The sequence below is a fragment of the Myxine glutinosa genome, chromosome 4 (genome assembly GCF_964187855.1).
Source record: "Myxine glutinosa chromosome 4, kmMyxGlut1.1, whole genome shotgun sequence".
Taxonomy (NCBI): domain Eukaryota; kingdom Metazoa; phylum Chordata; class Myxini; order Myxiniformes; family Myxinidae; genus Myxine; species Myxine glutinosa.
In genome coordinates, this window is record NC_136264.1 from 58260716 (window position 1) to 58281528 (window position 20813).

At 44.1% G+C, this 20813-nt stretch overlaps 1 protein-coding gene across 5 annotated transcripts in view; it reads left to right on the forward strand.

The window, feature by feature from the left end:
- PM20D1 (peptidase M20 domain containing 1) overlaps positions 1-20813 on the forward strand; it is a 52311-nt gene that overhangs the window by 24268 nt on the left and 7230 nt on the right. For all 5 annotated transcript variants that reach the window (XM_068112376.2, XM_068112375.2, XM_068112377.2 and 2 more), the window contains exons 6-10: positions 1010-1129; positions 1360-1435; positions 4786-4847; positions 19729-19807; positions 19944-20015. In XM_068112376.2, the coding sequence (XP_067968477.2) occupies positions 1010-1129; positions 1360-1435; positions 4786-4847; positions 19729-19807; positions 19944-20015 (409 nt within the window). The remainder of the gene's footprint in view (positions 1-1009; positions 1130-1359; positions 1436-4785; positions 4848-19728; positions 19808-19943; positions 20016-20813) is intronic.

Genomic DNA, 20813 nt, shown 5'->3' on the forward strand with positions numbered 1-20813 from the left:
CGCGCATGATAAATGACCGGTAAAACGTGAATGAGAAAGATATAAATAATGTGAGCGGACTGGCAGAGCAAAAGGAATGATAGAAGGAAGGACTCAGAAAAAGGAAACGTGAGAAAAGAGAATGACGAGAATAGACTCGTTGTGCAAGTAATATAAAAAAATTGAGCCCCGAACAAAGTCTGTGATTGCTTCAAGTGACAAAGCCTTTACCACGACATTTTCTCCTTCAGTCTCTCAGGTTCCCTCATGCAGCCCCTTTGTAACTCCTCGAATTCCTCCCACATTTATGGCGGGGCCGCTTTCTTGGCGCGATCTGCTTCGGGCAGCACTTGTGAAATGTGCACAATAACTGCCCTCAGGGCACTCGTGAGGAGAATTGGTTCTGAATATGTTATTATGGCGCAAACTTTTATCAGAGCCGCTTGTGAAATGGTTACGGGGGGCTACGGGAATAATGCATTTGTGACTGAGGAAAACTCGGCAATGCATGAAAATAGAACATTCGCATCTATGACCCTTCGGCCTTTCATGGGCCCATATCGTCGGGAGTTGTTGCAGAACGGACTCCAACATTTCAACTTTTTGGATGAGTTGATCAGGAAGTTCTCCCATTGTTTCGTTGTGCAGATGCACACCCCTTTCTCCCAGGAATGCTTACAAGTACATGCCTCAATCTACATGTTTTCAAGTACTTTCGGCTTCTTTAAAAGATTATTTAGTCGGTTCGTTCTACAATCCTTATTGGCTCGCATGAAATATGTCCAGGCTGCCCCGATTTACTTCCTCACTCGGGGTTTCTGCTCATCTGCCTCAAACAATCTGGGGCAGATTACTTCATTTTGAAAGTCGTGTTTTTCAAATTAAGGGCAATGTTTCTCTTAAACATCCTTTGTTTCATACATATTTTCATCATCCTTAATTCTTCATGTAAAATATACAATGTATTGGATTAGAATTTGCATTCTAGAAAAATTAATCTTTCTTTGCCTTTTTGTGTTCCTTACACCAGAATTGGGGTTACAGAAAAAGGGATGCTTATGATTAAACTTCGTGTGAACCAAAAACCGGGTCATTCTTCGATGCCTCCCAGAGAGACGAGTATTGGTATCTTGTCTCGTGCAGTATCCAGGTATAAGCTGCAGAAACTTTCAATGTTACATAAAATGCAAGCTGATATTGAAATGTTTTGCTTTATCAAGGAAAATATTATTTTGAATCAACCTTAATATCCAAGAGAAATGCGACTTTGAGTAATGCTTCATAACCAAATTGTTCATTCTCCCATTTGGTGACTGAGATACTTTGATACACAGTACCTGTCATTGTTACTTACGGTATGTACTTTTGTTTATCTCACAGGATTGAAGAACAACGCATGCCTTTGATGTTCGGATTGGGACCTGAAAAGGACCTGTTGGAGTACCTGGCTTCTGAGGTCCTGCACTGCATTCCAATTTTTCTTTTTTGTATACATGTTTGAGGCTTGTGGAAGAGCTGGAACAGAATTCAATGAATGAATAAATGAATGAATGAATGATCGTTTTTTTTTAAAGGCCATTATCCCCGCTAGGGCAGGGGTTAGCCTTGCAGGCCCCATGACAATCATGGTGCCCTGTTTGAGGCAATGTTTTTATGGCCGGATGCCCTTCCTGACGCCAACCCTTGGTCGCCTCTTACAATGCGCAGGGATACGGTGTGCCTATTCTAAATCGGGGTACACACCGGGATCATTCATCCCAGCAAGCTGGTACTCAATTTGCCGACCTCGGAAGGATGACAGGCTGAGTCAACCCCCCTGGCGTTAATTCAGTGATCGATCGGGATTCGATCGCAGGATCCTCGGATCCCAAGCCAGCACCCTAACCGCTAAGCCAACACCAGGCTATTTCTGGAACAGAATTGATTGGAACAAAATAGAAAGGGCGGCAATTCCAATAGTCGGTCTGGAGTAGCGTAGAGTATAGTGTGAGAGTGAGATCAAGGGGAGGGAGTGAAGGACGCATGGTGTGAACAAGCTGCACGCAAACTGAAACATAGCAGGAAGAAGAAGGGGAAAGCAGGGATGAAACATAAGTGGAATAAACCAACCAACCAACAAGCTAACAAACGAAAAGAGGTGAAGGAGGAGGGAAAAAAATCACAACTCGAGTAAAGTCGATGGCACATCATCGCAAATCCCCACACTTCCCACCAAAAGCAATTTTTTTTGTTGAAATGAAATGATTTTTTTGTTTTGTTGAAATATGGCAAAAGGTTCCACCAGGAATGAGCCAATTCCAAATTTTGAGTTAAAATGTTTTTACCCGTTTTGACCCCCTGTTGAGGAATGAACCAGGGGTCAAATCCCAACAATAGTTACATATTTCATGTCTCCCAATGTTGATTGCATATATGTTTCATTTTCAAATGTTTAAAATTTTGCCAGTAATTGCATTTTTGGGAATTTCACCTTTTGACCCTGGCCGGGACCAAAATAACACTGCTCTTGCACATTCTTGCCATTTGTTTGATCATAACTACCAAGTTTGGTGGATTGCTGCCCAACCGTTTAGAAGGAGATAGATGGAGCCGATTACAATATCTCCCCGTTTTTTTTTTTTTCTTTCAGAAATATGCCCCCATTAGCCACATTTTGGGTCTGCCCAAGTGGGGGCATGCATTTATTAACCTGGAAAAAGAGTACTTTGGAATGGGATCATTTGCAGTAAAATAGATCATGTCTTGAAGCTCTGGAGGGAAGAATGGGACTGAACAGACTGGGGAAGTCTCTCCCAGTCTCTCCCAATGATTCTGAAAAAAAAAAAGAAAAAAAAAAGTCGCTTCCACAGGTGAGACAAAATAGGAACAAATGAGAGGTGGGCAGTGAGCCTGGATTTGGGGAGTTCATCAAGACGGTTACTGGCAGACCATGTGCGTCCTGCATAAACCTGGGAGGGACATATCCAAGAGAGCAAAGGGTGCAAGACAAAAAGGAGGTAGTAGAATACAGAGAGGGCCAACAACCTGCCTGCGATGTGAAAATAAAACGCCTATAGACACTTAGCTTTGTCGTGGGAGATTCCAATGATTTTGAGGGCCTTGCTTTCCATGGCATCAAGAAGGGCACATGTGAGAAATGGGCACCAGCCCAACGGATAGAACAGTACTTTCAGAATGAAGGCCTTGTAGGTTGTCAGAAGTAAATATTAGCTGAGGAAAGACCTTGAGGTATTGTTGACGATATGGTCTGCCCAAGAAAGATCATAGCTTATGGTGAGGCCCAGCGATTGTAGTAACTTAACCTCTTAAAGACATGCATATGATCAGATGAGCCTTTTGGAGTAGAAGAAGAGCAGGAGATGTCAGTAGGAAAATCCGTCATTACCGCAGCCCAGAAAGGAGTACATACCATTGGGAGCAATCTGGGTTGGAATGTTCACTGATTGGGTGAAGCCCATGGATTCACACACGTCCTCTGTTGCAATGCCATGGCTGGTTGAAGAGGTACAAACACCCAGCGAATTGGCATGCTAACAGTTGAAATCACTGCATATGAGGAAGAAAGTTAAGATTGGTAGTTACAAGATGGTCCATGTTGGCAGAGAGGGAGGTGTAAATGGAATCATCCCTGTGAGGAGAACTGTACAGCACACAGACAAACAAGAGGTGAGGGGAAATCACAGCCAAAGGTATTCCTGAGGGTGAGGGGGTGCGGTAGTACACGCACAGTGGAAATGAAGTTCTTGACATAAAGTGCAACTTCTCCACCGGAACAGGGTTCAGGTCTGTCAAACCGGAAAAGACAATCCATGAGGGGAAACATTGAGGAATTGGGGACATCCTGGGAGAGGAAGGATTCTGTTAGTCCGATAATGTCAGGTATACCAGTGGCAGCTTGGATTAAAGATATACGTCAAACTGGAGTGAGGACCTTGGATGATGGAGGTCCCAAGAGTCAGGGGTGGGGTTGGAGGCACTGATGACAGGGAGTGGGAAAGAGGCGAGGTTGCGGGACACTGCAGAAGCAGAGAGTGGTAGATATGCTGTGTAAGTGGGAAGCAGGAGAGAGGATGGGATGCTAGAGAAGTGTGGAAGCAGACGGGATGCTGTTGAAGGGGGGTGGGGGGAGGGATGTGACGGAATTCTGGGGTGGGGGGGGGGCGCTGGGGAAGTGACAGGGCGCTGGGGAAGGGGATGGGATACTGGGGAGAGGGGGGAGGGAGGAGACGGGATGGTGGGGTAGGTGGGGACAATGCTGGGAAGGGACGTGGTGCTGGGGAACGGGAGAGGGGACGGGATGCTGGGGAGAGGGGGTGGGGGGAGGGAGGAGACTGGATGCTGGGGTAGGGGGGGCGGGACCCTGGGGAAGGGACAGGGCGCTGGGCAAGGGGAGAGGGGACGGGATGCTGGGGAGAGGCGGGGAGGGAGGAAATGGGATGCTGGGGTGGGGAGGGGCGGGACGCTGGGGAAGTGACAGGGCGCTGGGGAAGGGGAGAGGGGACGAGATGCTGTGTAAGGGGGGAGAGGACGGGATGCTGGGGAGAGGCGGGGAGGGAGGAAATGGGATGCTGGGGTAGGGGGGGGCGGGACGCTGGGGAAGTGACAGGGCGCTGGGGAAGGGGAGAGGGGACGAGATGCTGTGTAAGGGGGGAGAGGATGGGATGCCTGGGAAATTTTGAGGAATGGGTCACTACAAAAGGAATTGAGCTAATTATAACTGAGACATGCAGTTGAACATCATTTCAATTGATTAGCTAAAAATTGATGCCCATCTAAATGTTCTCAATTTGTTTGTTTTGATTGCAGTTTTCCTTTCCATTGGGGATAATAATGTCAAACCTGTGGCTTTTCTCTCCCCTGGTTGCCAGGTAAGTTTTCCTTCTCATGAGCCGTTTCTCTGTGACCCTGATAGCATGGTGCAGAGGTAGTACACTTATTTTAGCTTTCTAATTGTCAGAGGTCGATTCATGGCCCATTGGCCCAGCTATAAACAGTTGGATTGTTGCTTCATAGGTGAGGTGTTACATCACACAGTGTTCCTTGGATTGAGAATTTTGTCTCTTTAGAATCTTTAAAATTTTGTTAAAGATCCCAAGGCTGTCTTTCAATGAAGAGTAAGCATGTTATCGCTGTCACTGATCAAATTCGAAATTGTTAACATTACCTACAGGGTACACTGCATCGGTGCTTTGTTGCCCCCTTCACATAATTGTGTCCACAAATGAGAAATTACACAACCAGCAGATGGAATTCGTCGTTGAATCCTAGTAAAAGAAGTCACCGGATAGATTTGCCATAATAATAATAATAATAATAAAAAGGTTTAAAAGCCTTAAGAAGTTGTCTTTGTCGATGTCACATTTTACAGGAAAGTTAGGTTAGCCTGAATTTTAAAAAAACCACCTTTAGATCCTGAATATTTAGCCTGAATATTGGATGAAATCAACAGTACGTTGAATCAACAGCACAGATGGAATCAACATCAGCTTCGATTGCCACGCTTCCGACAGTGGTTAGCATACAGTGCCTTCAGAAAGTATTCACACCCCTTGACTTTTTTCACATTTAAGTGGATTTCACAATGGATTAAGTTGAGATTTTTTTTGTCACTGATATACACATAATGCCCCATATAATGTCAAAGTGGATATTTTTTTTGGAATTTTTTTCCAAAATAATTAAAACTGAAAAGCTGAAATGTCCTGAGTCAATAAGTATTCAACACCTTTGCTACGACACTCCAAATTGAGCTCAGGTGCATCCAATTTCCTTTGAACATCCTTGAGATGTTTCTACAACTTGTTTGGAATCAACTTGTGACCAATTCAATTGATTGAATAAGATTTAGAAAGAAACACACCTTTCTATATACAGTCACGTGAAAAAGTAAGTACACCCCATGTAAAGTTTTGACTTTTTCAACATATTTCAACATACAGCTATTTGATCTTCATTTCAACAATATTGATAGATAAAGGTGATATAATATAACAAATATCATGAAACATTTACATTTTGTAGTCCATTGTATAATTTGAAAAAACATAAATGTAAATTTCGCAAGTGGAAAAAGTAAGTACACCCTTGGCTCTAATAGGTGGTATTGCCCCCTTTGGCAGAAACAACCTCAAGTAGGCGTTTCTTATAACTGTCTACCAGTCTCTGACATCGACTGGGAGAAATTTTTGCCCACTCCTCCATGCAGAATTATTTCAGCTGTGCGATGTTTGAGGGGTTTCTTGCATGCACAGCTCGTTTCAAATCCCCCCACAACATCTCGATGGGATTTAGATCCGGGCTTTGACTTGGCCATTCCAGAACCCTCCATTTCTTTCTTTTCAGCCATTCCTTGGTGGATTTACTGGTATGTTTAGGGTCATTGTCATGTTGCAAGGTCCACCTGCGGTTGAGCTTCAACTTTCCGACAGATGCCCTCACATTATCCTCAAGCACCCTCTGGTACAATGAAGAATTCATAGTGGATTATATGATGGTGAGCTGCCCAGGCCCTGATGCAGCAAAGCTGCCCCAAACCATAATATTTCCACCACCATGCTTTACAGTTGGTATCAGGTTCTTGTGGTCAAATGCTGTCTTTGGTTTTCGCCAAACATGTCTTCTGGTACTGTGGCCAAATAGCTCTACCTTTGACTCATCTGTCCAGAGCACATTGTTCCAGAAGTGCTGGTCTTTGCCTCGGTGTTCATTGGCAAACTTTAGTCTTGCCCTGATGTTCTTTCTGGACAGCAAAGGTTTCCTCCTGGCACACCTCCCATGCAGATCAAATTTGTGCAGCCTCTTTCTAATGGTAGACTCGTGCACTTTGACATCAACAGTGGCAAAAGCTACCTGTAGGTCCCGTGATGACATTCTGGGGTTCTTAGAGACTTCTTTCAGCATCTTGCGGTCTGCTCTCAGGCTGAACTTGCTGGGGCGGCCTGGCCTGAACAAGTTGGCAGTTGTTTGGAATCTTCTCCACTTGTAGATGATCTTCCGGACAGTCGAATGATTGATTTTAAATTTTTTCGAGATCTTTTTAAGTCACTTCCCAGACTTATAGGCATCTATAACCTTCTTTCTGAAGGCCTCAGAGAGCTATTTTGATCTAGGCATAGTGACGCCGCACACTTCAACAACAAAGAGCAAACCAAACTAAATGTCTGAGGTTTAAATAAGACAGGTTCCTCCAAGATCCTCTCTAACGATGTTCTAATCATTTGCACCTGAGCTGGTGCACCTGATTCTAATTTTAGGTATTTGAAGTAGTGATAAATGTAGGGGTGTACTTACTTTTACCACATGCGAAATTTGCATTTATGTTTATTTAAATTATACAATGGACTACAAAATGTAAATGTTTCATGATATTTGTTATATTATATCACCTTTATCTATCAATATTGTTGAAATGAAGATCAAATAGCTGTATGTTGAAATATGTTGAAAAAGTCAAAACTTTACATCGGGTGTCCTTACTTTTTCACATGACTGTAAGGTCTCATAGTTGACAGTGCATGTCAGAGCATAAACTCCACCATGAAGTCCAAGGAACTGTCCATAGAACTCCGAGATATAATTGTGATGAGGCATAGATCTGGGTGAGGGTATGAAATACTTTCTAGAGTGTTGAAAGTTCCTAATAACACAGTAAGTAAGCGCCATCATTAGGAAATGGAAAGGATATGGAACTATCCAGACTCTTCCTAGAGCTGACCTTCTGACCAAACTGAGCAACCGGGCAAGAAGGATCTTGGTCAGGGAGGTGATCAAGAACCCAATGACCACTCTGACAGAACTAGAGAGTTCCTTGGCCGAGATGGGAGAACCTGCAAGAAGGCCAACACCAACAGTCTCTGCAACACTTCACAATTCGAGGCTTTATGGGAGAATGATCAAATGGAAGCCACTCCTGAGAAAAAGGCACATGACAGCACACATGGAGTTTGCAAAAAGGCACGTGAAAGACTTTGAGAGCATGAGGCAACAGATTTTTTTTTTTTTTTTTTTTTTTTTTTTTTTGGATACAAGTTTTATGTGTTCTGATAAGATGAAAATTGAACTCTTTGGCCTCAATGCAAAGTGCTGCATCTGGCAGAAACCGAGCACAATTCATCACCCATTTAACACCATCCATACAGTGAAGCATGGTGGTGGCAGCATCATGCTATGGGGATGCTTCTCAGTGGCAGGGACTGGGAGACTGGTAAGGATAGAGGGAACAATGAATGGAGACAAATAAAGGCAAATCCTTGAAGAGAACCTGCCTCAGAGTGCAAAATGCTTTAGACTGCGGTGAAGATTTACGTTCCAACAGGACAATGACCCCAAGCATACAGCCAAAGTAACACTGGAATGGCTTCAGAACAAGAATGTGAAAGTCCTTGAGTGGCCCAGGCAAAGCCCAGACTTGAATACCATTGAGAATCTGTGGAAAGACTTGAAGATTGCTGTTCACTGATGCTTCCCATTCAACTTGACAGAGCTAGAGAAAATCTGTAAGGAAAAATGAGAGAAACCACCCAAATCCAGGGATACAGACATGCAAAGCTGATACAGACATACCCAAGAAGACTCAAAGCTGTAATTGCTGTCAAAGGCGGTTCTACGAAGTATTGATTCAGGGGGTTCAATACTTATGTAGCGTAAATTACAATATCTATTTCTGTATTTCATTTTTAATTATTTTGGGGAAAGTTCTAAAAAAAAATTCACTTTGACATTTTCGGGTATTGTGTATAGACTAGGGCATGCCCGTACTATATATATATCTAAAATTATATCCCCCCCCCCCCCCTCTATTTACATGAAATGGTTTGGTCCAAAGCGAACGGCTTGCGAGTACGGTGACAATCCCCTCCCTCTATTTACATGAAATGGTTTGGTCCAAAGCGAACGGCTTGCGAGTACGGTGACAATCCCCCCCCCTCTATTTACATGAAATGGTTTGGTCCAAAGCGAACGGCTTGCGGAGTTTGGTAAAGAAATCGCCATAGCGTGCACAAACGCGCAGGAAAGCGAAAGAATCGCAAAGTAGTTTTAATTAGTTTTCAAACATAGTTTAACGCCAACATAGTTTGCCAACGTGAAATAAATGAATACGCTCTCAAATGTGCCGTCCGAGGCAGAGTCTGTTCGCCACGTTCGGCACACGTGATAGCTCGCTGCTCTCTGATTGGTTGAATCGTTTTTTGGACATAGCTCGGTAACTACTTCTCCGATTAATATGAAACCTTGAAAAGGCACATCCTCGGGTCCCCAGCAATATACCTGGCAAGTTTAAAGTATATCGGACCCGTGGTTGTCGAGAAACAGCGGTCACAGACATACAGAGATTACTGGAATTATAGATAGATGAGCGAAAAAAAAACATCAGAGTTTAATCCATTTTTAATTCAAGCCATAACAACAAAATGGGCAAAAGTCAAGGGGCCTGATTATTTTCTGAAGGCACGATAACTCGACTATTCTAGCTGGTGTCAATGATTTATAAATCAACTAGCAGAAGTACCTGGCATTGCCGGGCGGGGGAGGGGAGGGGGAAGAGGAGGGGAGGGGAACGGGGGGGGGGGGGGGGAGGGGAGGAGAGGGGGGGAGGGGAAAAGAGGGGGGGGAAGTACCTGGCATTCCATGTATAAACGTGAGGGAGAAGAGGGGGGAGGGGGAGAGGGGGGAGGGGAGGAGAGGAGAGGGGGGGAGGGGGACGGGGGACAGGGAGGGGGAGGGGAGGGGTGAGGGGGGAGGGTGGAGGGGGGAAGGGGGAGGAGAAGTGGGTGGGGGAAAAGGGAGGGGGAAGGGGAAAAGGGAGGGGGAGGGGATAAAGGGAGGGGGAGGGGGAAAAGGGAGGGGGAGGGGGAAAAGGGAAGGGGGAGGGGAGAAGGGGAGGGGGTAGGGTGGAGTGGGAAGGGAGGGGGAGGGGAGGGGGGAGGGGGAAGGGGGAGAGCCAGTCAACAATGACGTTGCAGTTCTCATGGTCGGAGAGCAGCACAACAATCGCGACATCGTCCTGAATCTTCGCAACAGCATGAAGCGGATTTTGGAGACTCGCCGATCCTGTGACGCCCTCCAGTACCGGCGTTGCCGTGTGGAGGAAGGGAGACCCGTACATTCCCAACCCGTACATTCGCCCTCTCGACTCAAGCTCACTCGGACAAAAGCCTCGCACAAATTACACCGTGAAGGCCCAATGGCCATGTCTATGCCACAAATCAAGTACGTGAGCGAGTCGGGCGCACTGAATTGAAAATATATAGAACGCTCATACTCCGTGAAAAGTGAAGCCAACTGGCGGCGGGGATGGAATAACTCACATTATTACAACCTGAGAGGTGTTTCACCTCGCTCCGGTGGATTTACCTGCTGATGCGCTTATTACTTGGATTTGTCCCAATGGAGCAAGGTGATTAAGAGGTCAAAGGATACCAGAGTCAACGACTCTGAAGTTCAGCTACATCTTAGCTCAGCCACAGCTAAATACAACACAAACTATACATGAATAGGCTAACAACGGCATGCTACTATCTATGCTAAATCATGCTAAATCATGCTAAATCATGCTAAATGCTAATCATGCTAAAATAAAATCTATGCTACTTGCTGGCGGCAAGGAACATCACGTGATCGCGTCACGAACATCATTCGTGATCACGTCATCACGTGATCGTGATCGTTATCAATGAGCGCGAATGAGCGAATCAGCGCGCTGCTCTGCCACCGATTCAGATTCGCTGATAAAAAATATGGATCTAAAGATGAAAGAAAAAAAACCTATGTGGTGTGAATGGCAATGTTCCTCGCTGAAATGTGAAAAAAGGCAATCGCTTTTCGCTCTGAAATACGTGCGAACGCGTAACTGAGTTAATGGCGGCAAGGAACATCACGTGATCGCTCTGAGCGAATCAGCGCGCTGCTCTGCCACCGGTCAGATTCCGTGCATAATATTCCTCGCTGAAATGCACTGAGGTAAAAATATGGAAAAAAAATATCATGAAATAAATTTTTAGGTCGGCCATGTTCTTCCCAGGCTCAATGGCCATGTCTGTGCCAAATATCAAGTACGTGAGCCTCTCCGTTTAGGAGTCTACCAGTAACATTACACACACACACACACACACACACACACACACACACACACACACACACACACACACACACACACACACACACACACACACACAAACTGTGTTTTATATATATAGATAGCAGAGGCGAATCCAGGGGGGGGTGGTTACTGGGTGCACGTGACTAGAGTCCCTTTATACAGAGAGTAACGACAACTGAGAATACGCCGCCATTTTGGGGCCAATTGTGCGGAACCACTGAACCGGCACATGCACAGTGCACTATGAGCTATGCGTGTATAATGCAATGCACCACTGCACAAACACGGGGCGGGTTAGGGAGTACGGTGAATGTTTTTATTTATTTATTTTATTGCATCGAGATGTCGGTCTATGAGTATTAGCTCCATTATGTTCCAGATTGCCTATAATGGGATATTAGTTTGTCTGAAAAAATGAGCGGTTGATGAGAAGTGACAAAATGGGTGATTTCTGAATCCTCATTATCGCGATGTTGGCAATAATAATTTGGGTTACTCACGATGCCTGGAGGGAATTTGAACATACTATGTGACAAGGTAGTCTTGTAACCTAAAATAATCTTTAACCTCTTCGATTAAGAGGATAGGAAAAGCGGGGTGGGGGGCCGGGGTGGGGCATTAAAACACACGTGTGTTTTGTCTGAAAGAAATGAATTTAATGTAAACATTATCAAACTGTAACAAATTTAATGCGTTTTCAGAGCCAATAAACTCAAACATACACACAAACATCAACACATTAAAACACACATACACACACACACACACACACACACACACACACACACACATATCCACACACACACATATCCACACACAGACACACACACACACACACACACACACATATCCACACACACACACACACACACACACACACACACACACACACACACACACACACACACACACACACACACACACACACACACACACAGGCTCTCGGTCAATGCACACATACTGTAAATTAACCTTTGCAGCTTTCTTTTCATCAGTTAACCACATTCAGCAACAGATCCAGGTACAATCAGAATAAATGAAATGTAGTCCAGCTGTCAAAATTGCAATATGTGATGATTTTTGTTTTTAGCATTTATCTCTACCATTTTGAAGAACGATACAAATTAGAGGTCTTGTGAGGGTTTGAGACCCCAATATGAATAGCAACTTCCTGCTTTTTATCTTTACAATCATTAAAATTTTCATTGCATTATGTGGAATTTTTTGAGAACTTGTGTTCCCCTGAAAAAAAAAAATGGCAAGACCAAATACAGGGTAAGTGGATATGCTACATGGGCAAGCTATTTCTTAAGATGCATGCACGAATACACAATAATGCCAAACAGAGACTTCTTTTTTTTTGTCCAGCCCTGTTGAATTTACAACATAACCATTCATAACCATTCTCTAGAAATGATTCCTAATACTAGCTATTATCAAACTGTTGGCATATTGTGAACTGAACGTTCTTTTTCTAAATAGAAATATAGAAAATACAGTGCAATGTACTGTCAAGCAAAGTATCCAATGTTTTCAAACAAAAAAATTAACGGTTTTCACTATGATACAATGACAGCTATTGACTACTTGTTGCGGGAATTACTTGTAGTCTCTATAAGGTGAAAGTTAAATAATTCACTTTACTTTCTTGGCCAGTTTCCTCATCGCCATACTCTTGCTCCCAAGCTCTCCTCCTTTCTTCTTTCTTTCGGCTTCCTTTTTCAATTCACTTGTTTTCTTCTTGCAATAAAAATGCAGTCGTGCAGTGATAAACTTATTAATCAGTTTTTCCTTGAGATTGTGACATACTGATAGAGAAATGTCAGAACACAATTCCTGTGCCTTTTCCATCAACATTTTCTTGACATTGTTCTTGTCCATGAGGTCATTCTCTACCTTATGAAACATAAGTTCAACTCTGTAGACCATGTCGAACACAGAATCAGATACCTTAATAAGGCTTCCTTCTTTGTATTCTTTTAGTTGGGTAAGCTTTGAGGCCTGGTGTGCTTTGTCATGTGAGTTTTTCATCACTGCCTGGATGCATGAGTCACACGTTTTTTCGTTTACCTTTACACTCCTTACACAGTATCCTGCCAAATTGTACAGGCTATCACGCTCAGCTTGGCCAAGTTCAGATACCCCTTCTTGGTCGACTGAGAAGTGGATGCTTTCAATGTTCGGTTCAGAAGGGACCCGCACATCTTGGTCGAGGAAGTCAGCGAGAAATTCTCCATCATCATCAAGAGTATCCAGAAATTCTCCTCAGATATCTCAGTGCACTACTACCTGTTCGCTTGAGACTGAGGAACTGTGCAGTGCTGATCAGTTTGAGTGCATACTTGAACTCCATTGGAGATGGTACTGGTTTCCTCAAGCGCACGATGGAGAACAGATTTTCCAGGCAATCCTGCATCAGCCTGGATGTCAGCAGGAATTTGTACCCAGCATCCAGTAACTCTTCCGCTATTTCGAGCACAGATGTTGTAGACAGGACAACCCCCGTCTGGATTGGTTTCCAGTCTCTGTGTCCAATTTTGACACCTTTGAATAGGCAGATCACAGTACGAAGACAGGTGACGGCCTCCTTGTACTTTTCTTCGTTGAGCCTGCTCAGTGCTAGTACTGGATGACGACTAGTCACCAGCTCCAACCATTTGCCTATGAGCTCGATGAACCATGCAGTGGTTAGGTAGCTCTCGTCACGCTTCTCTCTTTCCACCAGATATCTCAATGCACTACTAACGTCACGGCTCAGTACGCGTGTTGCATTCCCTACTTTCATTTTGTCAAAATGAGTAGGGGTCAGAGCTGCCTTTGTAAGCTTTGGCGCAAGCTTCAAGTCCAGGTCATCTTGATAGTCAACAAGGTCTTTCAGAGGCTCAATGTTTACATCATGCGATTTCAGCCCATGCTCCCTGACAAGACTGTCTGGCAACGTGAAGGTTTGGCCGTTCACGAGCGAAGCTTTAATGTTCTTGAAAACATGAGGAACATCGGCTAAAATGTAGAGCCACTTATCACTTGCTTGAGGATGAGGAATTCTACTGACAGTCTTGCAGTGCTTACTGCAAACAACTCCAAAGCTCCTCCACATAGCACGATTTGCACTACCCATGTCGCTAGTAACAGCTGCTACATGTAAACCAATGTTGTAGGCCCGTTGAATGATGTCCAAGACGATGTCATGAAAAACAGTGCCATCTGTGGAGCTGCCAGTAAAGTGGTAGGCAACTGTCTGCTTCCAGCGACTTGTGATGCCACCCAACATGAAAACAAGTGCGTGATCTGCGTTACCAGAGTGTTCAGGAAGAGTTATATTCCCAAGAAAATCACCACTGCCTAGATCGAATTCTACTTTTGACGTCAGCGACATTTCGTCAAGAGTAAGGCAACATGTACGCTCCTCTTCTTGCATACCTTTCACTTTTATTTGAAGAAAGTCAAATACCTGTGCCAAGACAGCTGGCTCAAAGGGCACATTCTCCATCCTTCTTTGTAGTGTCCTCTCTGTTGGGAGAGGGAAGTTCTGCTCAAGGAGAAGCTTGTAGCCTGAAGCACCACATCCAAATTTCAACTGAAGAGCTTTTTTCACAGTACTTGAAGTCCATTTACATCCTCTCATTCCACCTCTTGACAAGCTTTGAAGCTGGTCCTTCCCAAAGATTCTGGAGATTTTTGCTTCCTGTTTTACTTTTGCTTTAACAATTGCTTTGTACTTCTTTCTAGTTTGACGGAGCTCAGCTTTCAGTCCCTTGATTCGATCCCGCATCTTTGTCTGGCGTTTTGGTGTTCTGCAAATTCCACACGGCGCTGTGGTGTCTTCAGCTTCAGAAGCAGTGTCTTCACCTGCAAGAAAAGAAATGGGGGTGGGGAGAACAATCAGGAAGGATAATAGGCTATGATGATTACATGATTACATTAAAAGACGAAATTAGAGATAATAAAAAGTATTACGCCATATACCCTAGTACTCATAGTCTTCGACATATAAACATGAGCTGGCCATCCTAAATATTCTTTGAGTTACAGGGCAAAATTCATGACATCACAAATATGTCCCATTTCTCCCCGGTCTTTCCTATACAAACAGGGTTTGTGCGTTTTAACCTTTTTTTTTTCCAAAACAAAGGGTTTAAAACAAAATAAAGAAATACATGTATGTTAAAGTAATGAAATCATAAATAAAAGAAAACAAAGGAAATTCTTGTTGCCCTTTTACATAATTTGAATATTTCAACAACAAAAAATAGATTTAAAATGAAAGTAAGGAGAGATTTTCCTTATCTCTCTTTTATTATCATGACAGAGGCAAACTGTTTAAATTTAAATTCATACATGCATTACAAAAAAGTCTTAAACATTAAACAAAATTGTAAAACAAGATACTTCCAAGAACTTGACAATCTCTGAAGTTGTGGGTCAGCAGCATAGCTATGGTCTACAAGGAGAGATGTCTCATGTTGCTTGGGTGGACACATTTCTTTTGTAGGCTGGTCACGTTTTTTTGGAGACTTTCGTGACTTTGTGGTCCTTCGATGGCAAAAAAATGGTAGGCACTGCAGAATTCTTCAGCTTCATTTTCTGATCAGCACATCCACATTCAAACTGATGAGGATCAAAATGTGCCTGTTTATCAAGAAAGAAGAAGAAATAGAAAGACATATGTATTCAAGATTGTCTGGGCTGCATCCCATTACAGGTTAATAATTCAATTTGTTAACCCGTTCTCTACTTGAACCGAGTGCTCCCTGTGTTAAAGGAATACAATACATGGGACTGAACAGTAACTTGACCTACCTCGCAAAGCTTTGAAGACGAAGCCGGCTTCCACCCCACACGGCTGACTTTATTCTCCCATATTTTACGTCTATTGGGATCTGAAGGGAATCTGTACATCTTGAAACCCTTGTCATGTCTATTTGTGCATCCAAATGCACAACAATCCGGCATTTTCAGTGAACTAAGGCTTCCGTAGGTAGTCGAATCGATTGTACTTGCATAACACGCGCGAACGCGAGAAGTTAAGCGAACGCGAATTTGGCCCCAAAATGGCTCCCTGAGTCACGTGACCGTATTTTTCCGGATCGTCATGTCGTAACTCTCTGTATAAAGGGACTCTAGTCCCAACCACAGCAAGTCAGCATCAGAGGTCCCAAACACAGCAGCAAAAACCCTCAAACAGACAGACAAATCATTCTTCCCTAACATCATCTGCCTGATGTTTCTCTTCTGCACGATGCCCGTAACGTCATGGTGTGAGTGGTCTATTAGCGGACTGAGACGTCTTAAGACTCACATGAGGCCAACAATGCATGAAGATCGGATTAATGGGCTTCTACTAACACACATTCATTATGGTGTGGACTTAGATATGAATGGCATCATTTATGACTTTACATGGTGAAATCCACGAAGAATGGAGTTTCTGGACATCCTTTAGTAGAGCTATTCGACTACAAGAGCTAACGATGTACAAATAGGAAACATCCAGTAGGCCGGCTGGTACAAGCTTATCACTATATTTTTTCATCACTATACGTATATATATCATCACTATATATATATATTTTTTGTATACAAGATCGAGGCTCGTGAAAGAGCTAACATTAAACACATACAAAGTCAAACCGACACAAACCGACACATAAAACACAAAATAAGGGGAGCGGTTGACAAGATGGGGAGAGAGGGGGAAGGACACAAACACAACATTTGAGAGCAGGGACATCGAGAGAACTGTGGGAGGTAGAGGGCTTGGCGGAGGTGGGAGAGGTATAAAACATATGGACCCTGCAAGGACTTCCAGGAAAGAAGTTGGAATTTCGAAAAAGTGTATCTGGGGTGAATTAGTGGGGGTAGAAAAGATCAAGGTTTTGGATGGGGAAAGATAAGAGATGGTGGTGAACAGCTGTTTTAAAGACCTGGAGGGAGGAGTGGGATTGAAGGGAGTAGGGGAGTTTGTTCCAGAGGTGGGAGAAAAGGGGAATGAAAGAGTGAAGGTGAGCAGAGAGCCTAGATTTTGGCAGGTTAACCAGAAGAGGGTTGCTGGCAGATCTTGTGCGACCTGCAGGAATATTTGGGGGACAGAGCACAGAGGGAGCTGGGGGAGCAAGGCCTGAGAGGAATCTCTAGAAGACAGAAAGACCACCAATCTGCCTGTGGTGAGTGTGAAAGGCCCTCGGAGTTAGCTTCATCGCAGGAGATTCCAATGATTCTGAAAGCTTTGGCTTCAACAGCATGAAGCCGAGCTAGGTGTGAGGCAGGAGCACTGGCCCAGAGGGGGGAACAGTATTCCATTGAGCTGCAGATGAAAGCCTTGTATGTGGTGAGGAGGTCAGGTGTGCCAAGGAAGGACTTCGCATGATGGAGTATGCCCAGTCGGCGACTGGCTTTGGAGGCCAGCTTGGAAATGTGGTTTTCCCAAGAAAGATCATGGCAGATAGTGAGACCCAAAAGCTTGAGCGACAGACTTCTTGGAGAAGATTGTTGAGAAAGTAGATGGGAGGGTTTTCCAGTCGGTCTTTTCGGAGAGACATAGTAAGAGTGTGAGATTTGTCAGGATTGAAAGACATGTTCCACTTGTTTGACCAGTCTGTGAATTTGTCCAGGTCTGCAGAGAGTGAGGAGGCTGCAGGCTGCCGATCTGAGGGATGAGGAATGGAGCGGCAGAGAGTGGAGTCATCAGCAAAGAGATAGAGAGGATTTTCCAGAGAGTCGGAGAGATCATTGATGAAGACCAGATAAAGCACAGGGCTCAGAACACTACCTTGGGGAACACCAGCCAGAACAGGAAGGGGCGATGAGAGAAATCCATTCAGGGCCACACGTTGACTACGACCAGAGAGGAAGTCCGCAAGCCATGCGTGGAGATTTCCATGGATACCATAGGAGGAGAGTTTGGTGAGCAGAGCTGGGTGCCAGACCGTATCGAAGGCACGTGATATGTCGAGGGAGACCGCTCTGATTTCCTGTTTGGCATTGAGGACCTCCATCCATTGTTGAGACAGCAGAAGCAACATGTCCAGAGTAAAATGACGTGGTCTGAATCCAAATTGATGATCGGAGATCAAGCCATTAGAGAAGAGGAAGGATTTTATATCAGAAGCAATGATGGATTCCATGACTTTGCTGATAATTGGGAGCAGGCTGATTGGTCTGTAGTTGCAAGGATCTGTTTTTGCACATTTTTTGTGTAAAGCGGTAATGTTTGCTGATTTCCAAGATGCTGGCAGATGAGCTTGAGCAAAAGAGAGGGTGAAAAGAACAGAGAGAGGGTGAGATGGAGCAGCAGAGCAGGATTTTAGGACCCGTGGGCTGATGCTGTCTGGTCCAGTTGCAGAATCAGAGTTGTGGTTTGACAAAAACTCCTCCACCTTGTCAGGAGAGAAGGACACAGAGTCCAGGAGCAGTTGGGTTGGACTGGGTAAGGTGGGAACAGAGAGAGATGGGTTTGGGACACAAGATTTTGAGGCAAACACAGAGTTTAGGCTTCGGCTTTGTCATGTGCGGTGTCAACTGTGTAGCCATTTGAGGTGAGGGAGGAGATGGAGGGGGAACAAACACCAGAAACGGATTTGACCAGACGCCACCAGGATTTGGAGGAAGGAGACAGGTTTGAGAGTTCAATCTTGAGTGTGGAGAGATAGTGCTTCCTGGCACTCCTGAGGGTAGACACACTTGTTCCGAACTTGGTGGAAGGAACTGAGATTGCCTTCAGTTGGATTAGCCTTCCAAGAGGCAAAGGCAAGTTCTTTCAGGACAACTGCCTCACCACAAGATTCAGTGTACCATGGACGGGAGGAAAGGTAAGACAACTGAAGACGAGATGGGATAAATCTGTGCATGAGAGAGAGCAGTTTGCTTTGGAAGAATTCCCAGGAAGAATTGATGTCAGAGGCAGTAGAGATGGGAGACCAGTCCAGATGATTTATGGCTGCTTGCAGCCCGTGCCAGTCGGCCTGAGTGAAATGCCAGACTCGTCGACGCTGAGGAGGCTCTCTGAGAATGGCCAGAGAGATGTCCACTTTAACAAGCACATGATCAAGGACAATATCTCTCTCTATTCAGGACAATATCTCTATTGAGGACAATATCTCTCTTTTAGCTAAATATTTAGCTTTTAGCTAAAAATAAAAGACAAATACATTGAGTTGAATAAGGCTTAGTGGTAGATTTTGTGATCTGTGAACATTTTAACCTCAAGTGAACCCCCCCGAAAAAATTTCTGGATCCGCCCCTGAATAGCACTTACCAGTTATTATTGTGGAGTCTCTCTTTAGGGCCTCTCCTTCTTCTTTTTTCTCACATGCAGTGTGTAGCATCATTTGCTGAGGGTGTGGCTGTGCGGCTGATGCTTTTGCCAGATGTAGGGCGCCCCTTTCTATGAACTTTTCTCGAGCATTATGTCATTTGTGCAGACTTGTAAATGCTGTAATATTTATTGTAAATACTATCATGTATAATTAATTGGATTTATTTATGGGTATATGGCTTTGTTGGGAAATGGCCTCGTGGGTATATGGTTGTTTGGAGGATTCATCTGAAATGCAAATACTGAATCCATATTTGGACTATAATTACTAATCTCATCCACATTTATTTGCTTTCATGAAACTGGGACCATCATGAATGAAATGCATCAATTTCAGGTTCCTCGAGAGGACTCCTTCAGGCAACTCCCTTGTACGAACAACAACAGCTGTCACGGAATTCCATGCTGGCATGAAGGTTTCTCTTAACTTTTGTTGCGACTGAAACCTTCATTTGTTATGGATCATCACAATATTTATATTTTTGATTGCAGTCTCGTATATTGTACGTACTACATAATGCCTGCACCCTGTTTGCTAAATATGTGCCATAGTCGAATGTGTTGGCGCCTGTGGCTGAAGCTACCGTTAACTTCCGGATACATCCGGCGCAGACTGCGGACGAGGTGAGTGTTACAACACTCACTTACAGTGTGCCTCACACATCACTTCAAACAACAGCAGCCTTCGCAGAATAGCTTTAGTATTTCCTTGCATACTTGGGTTAGCTGACTTTCATTATTTAATTAATTGCATTATTTGTCCCCCGCCCTCTGACAAGGTTGGAGATGGGACATTAAAATGAGCTCCGTCCGACCAACCGACCATCCGTCCATGTTATTTTGTTGTATACGCGATATTTCAAAAACCGTTGAACATTTAGTTTTCAGATTGCATATATCTATTCCTCACGACGTTATCTCAGCCTGATTAGATCGCGGCTGTGATTGGCTGAATTATGTTGCCACGGCAACCATCTCGGTAATTTGGCTTGTGCACACTATTTCAAAAACTGTAGAACTAAAACATTTAGCTTTCATATTGCAGATATATATTCCTAATGACGTTATCTCAACTGATTAGATACCGGCTGTGATTGGCTGAATTATGTTTCCATGGTAACCATCTCGGGTAATTTGGCACGTGTACACTATTTCAAAACCTGTAGAACTAAAACATTTAGCTTTCACATTACACCGATCTATATTCCTCATACCACCAAAAGGTGGAGGACCTAAGTCCTCGAGTATCAGCTCTTTTGTTCAACTTCTTTGCTAGTATGGTTGGTATCGTAGTGTTCTTGCCGGAGTTATTACCCTCGCTGGAGGAGATGCCATCCCCAATTTCCACCTCGGGTTCATGCATGGTCTAACAGCACCTTCGACATAATGGTTTGGACTATCGTCATAATCTGAGGATTCTTG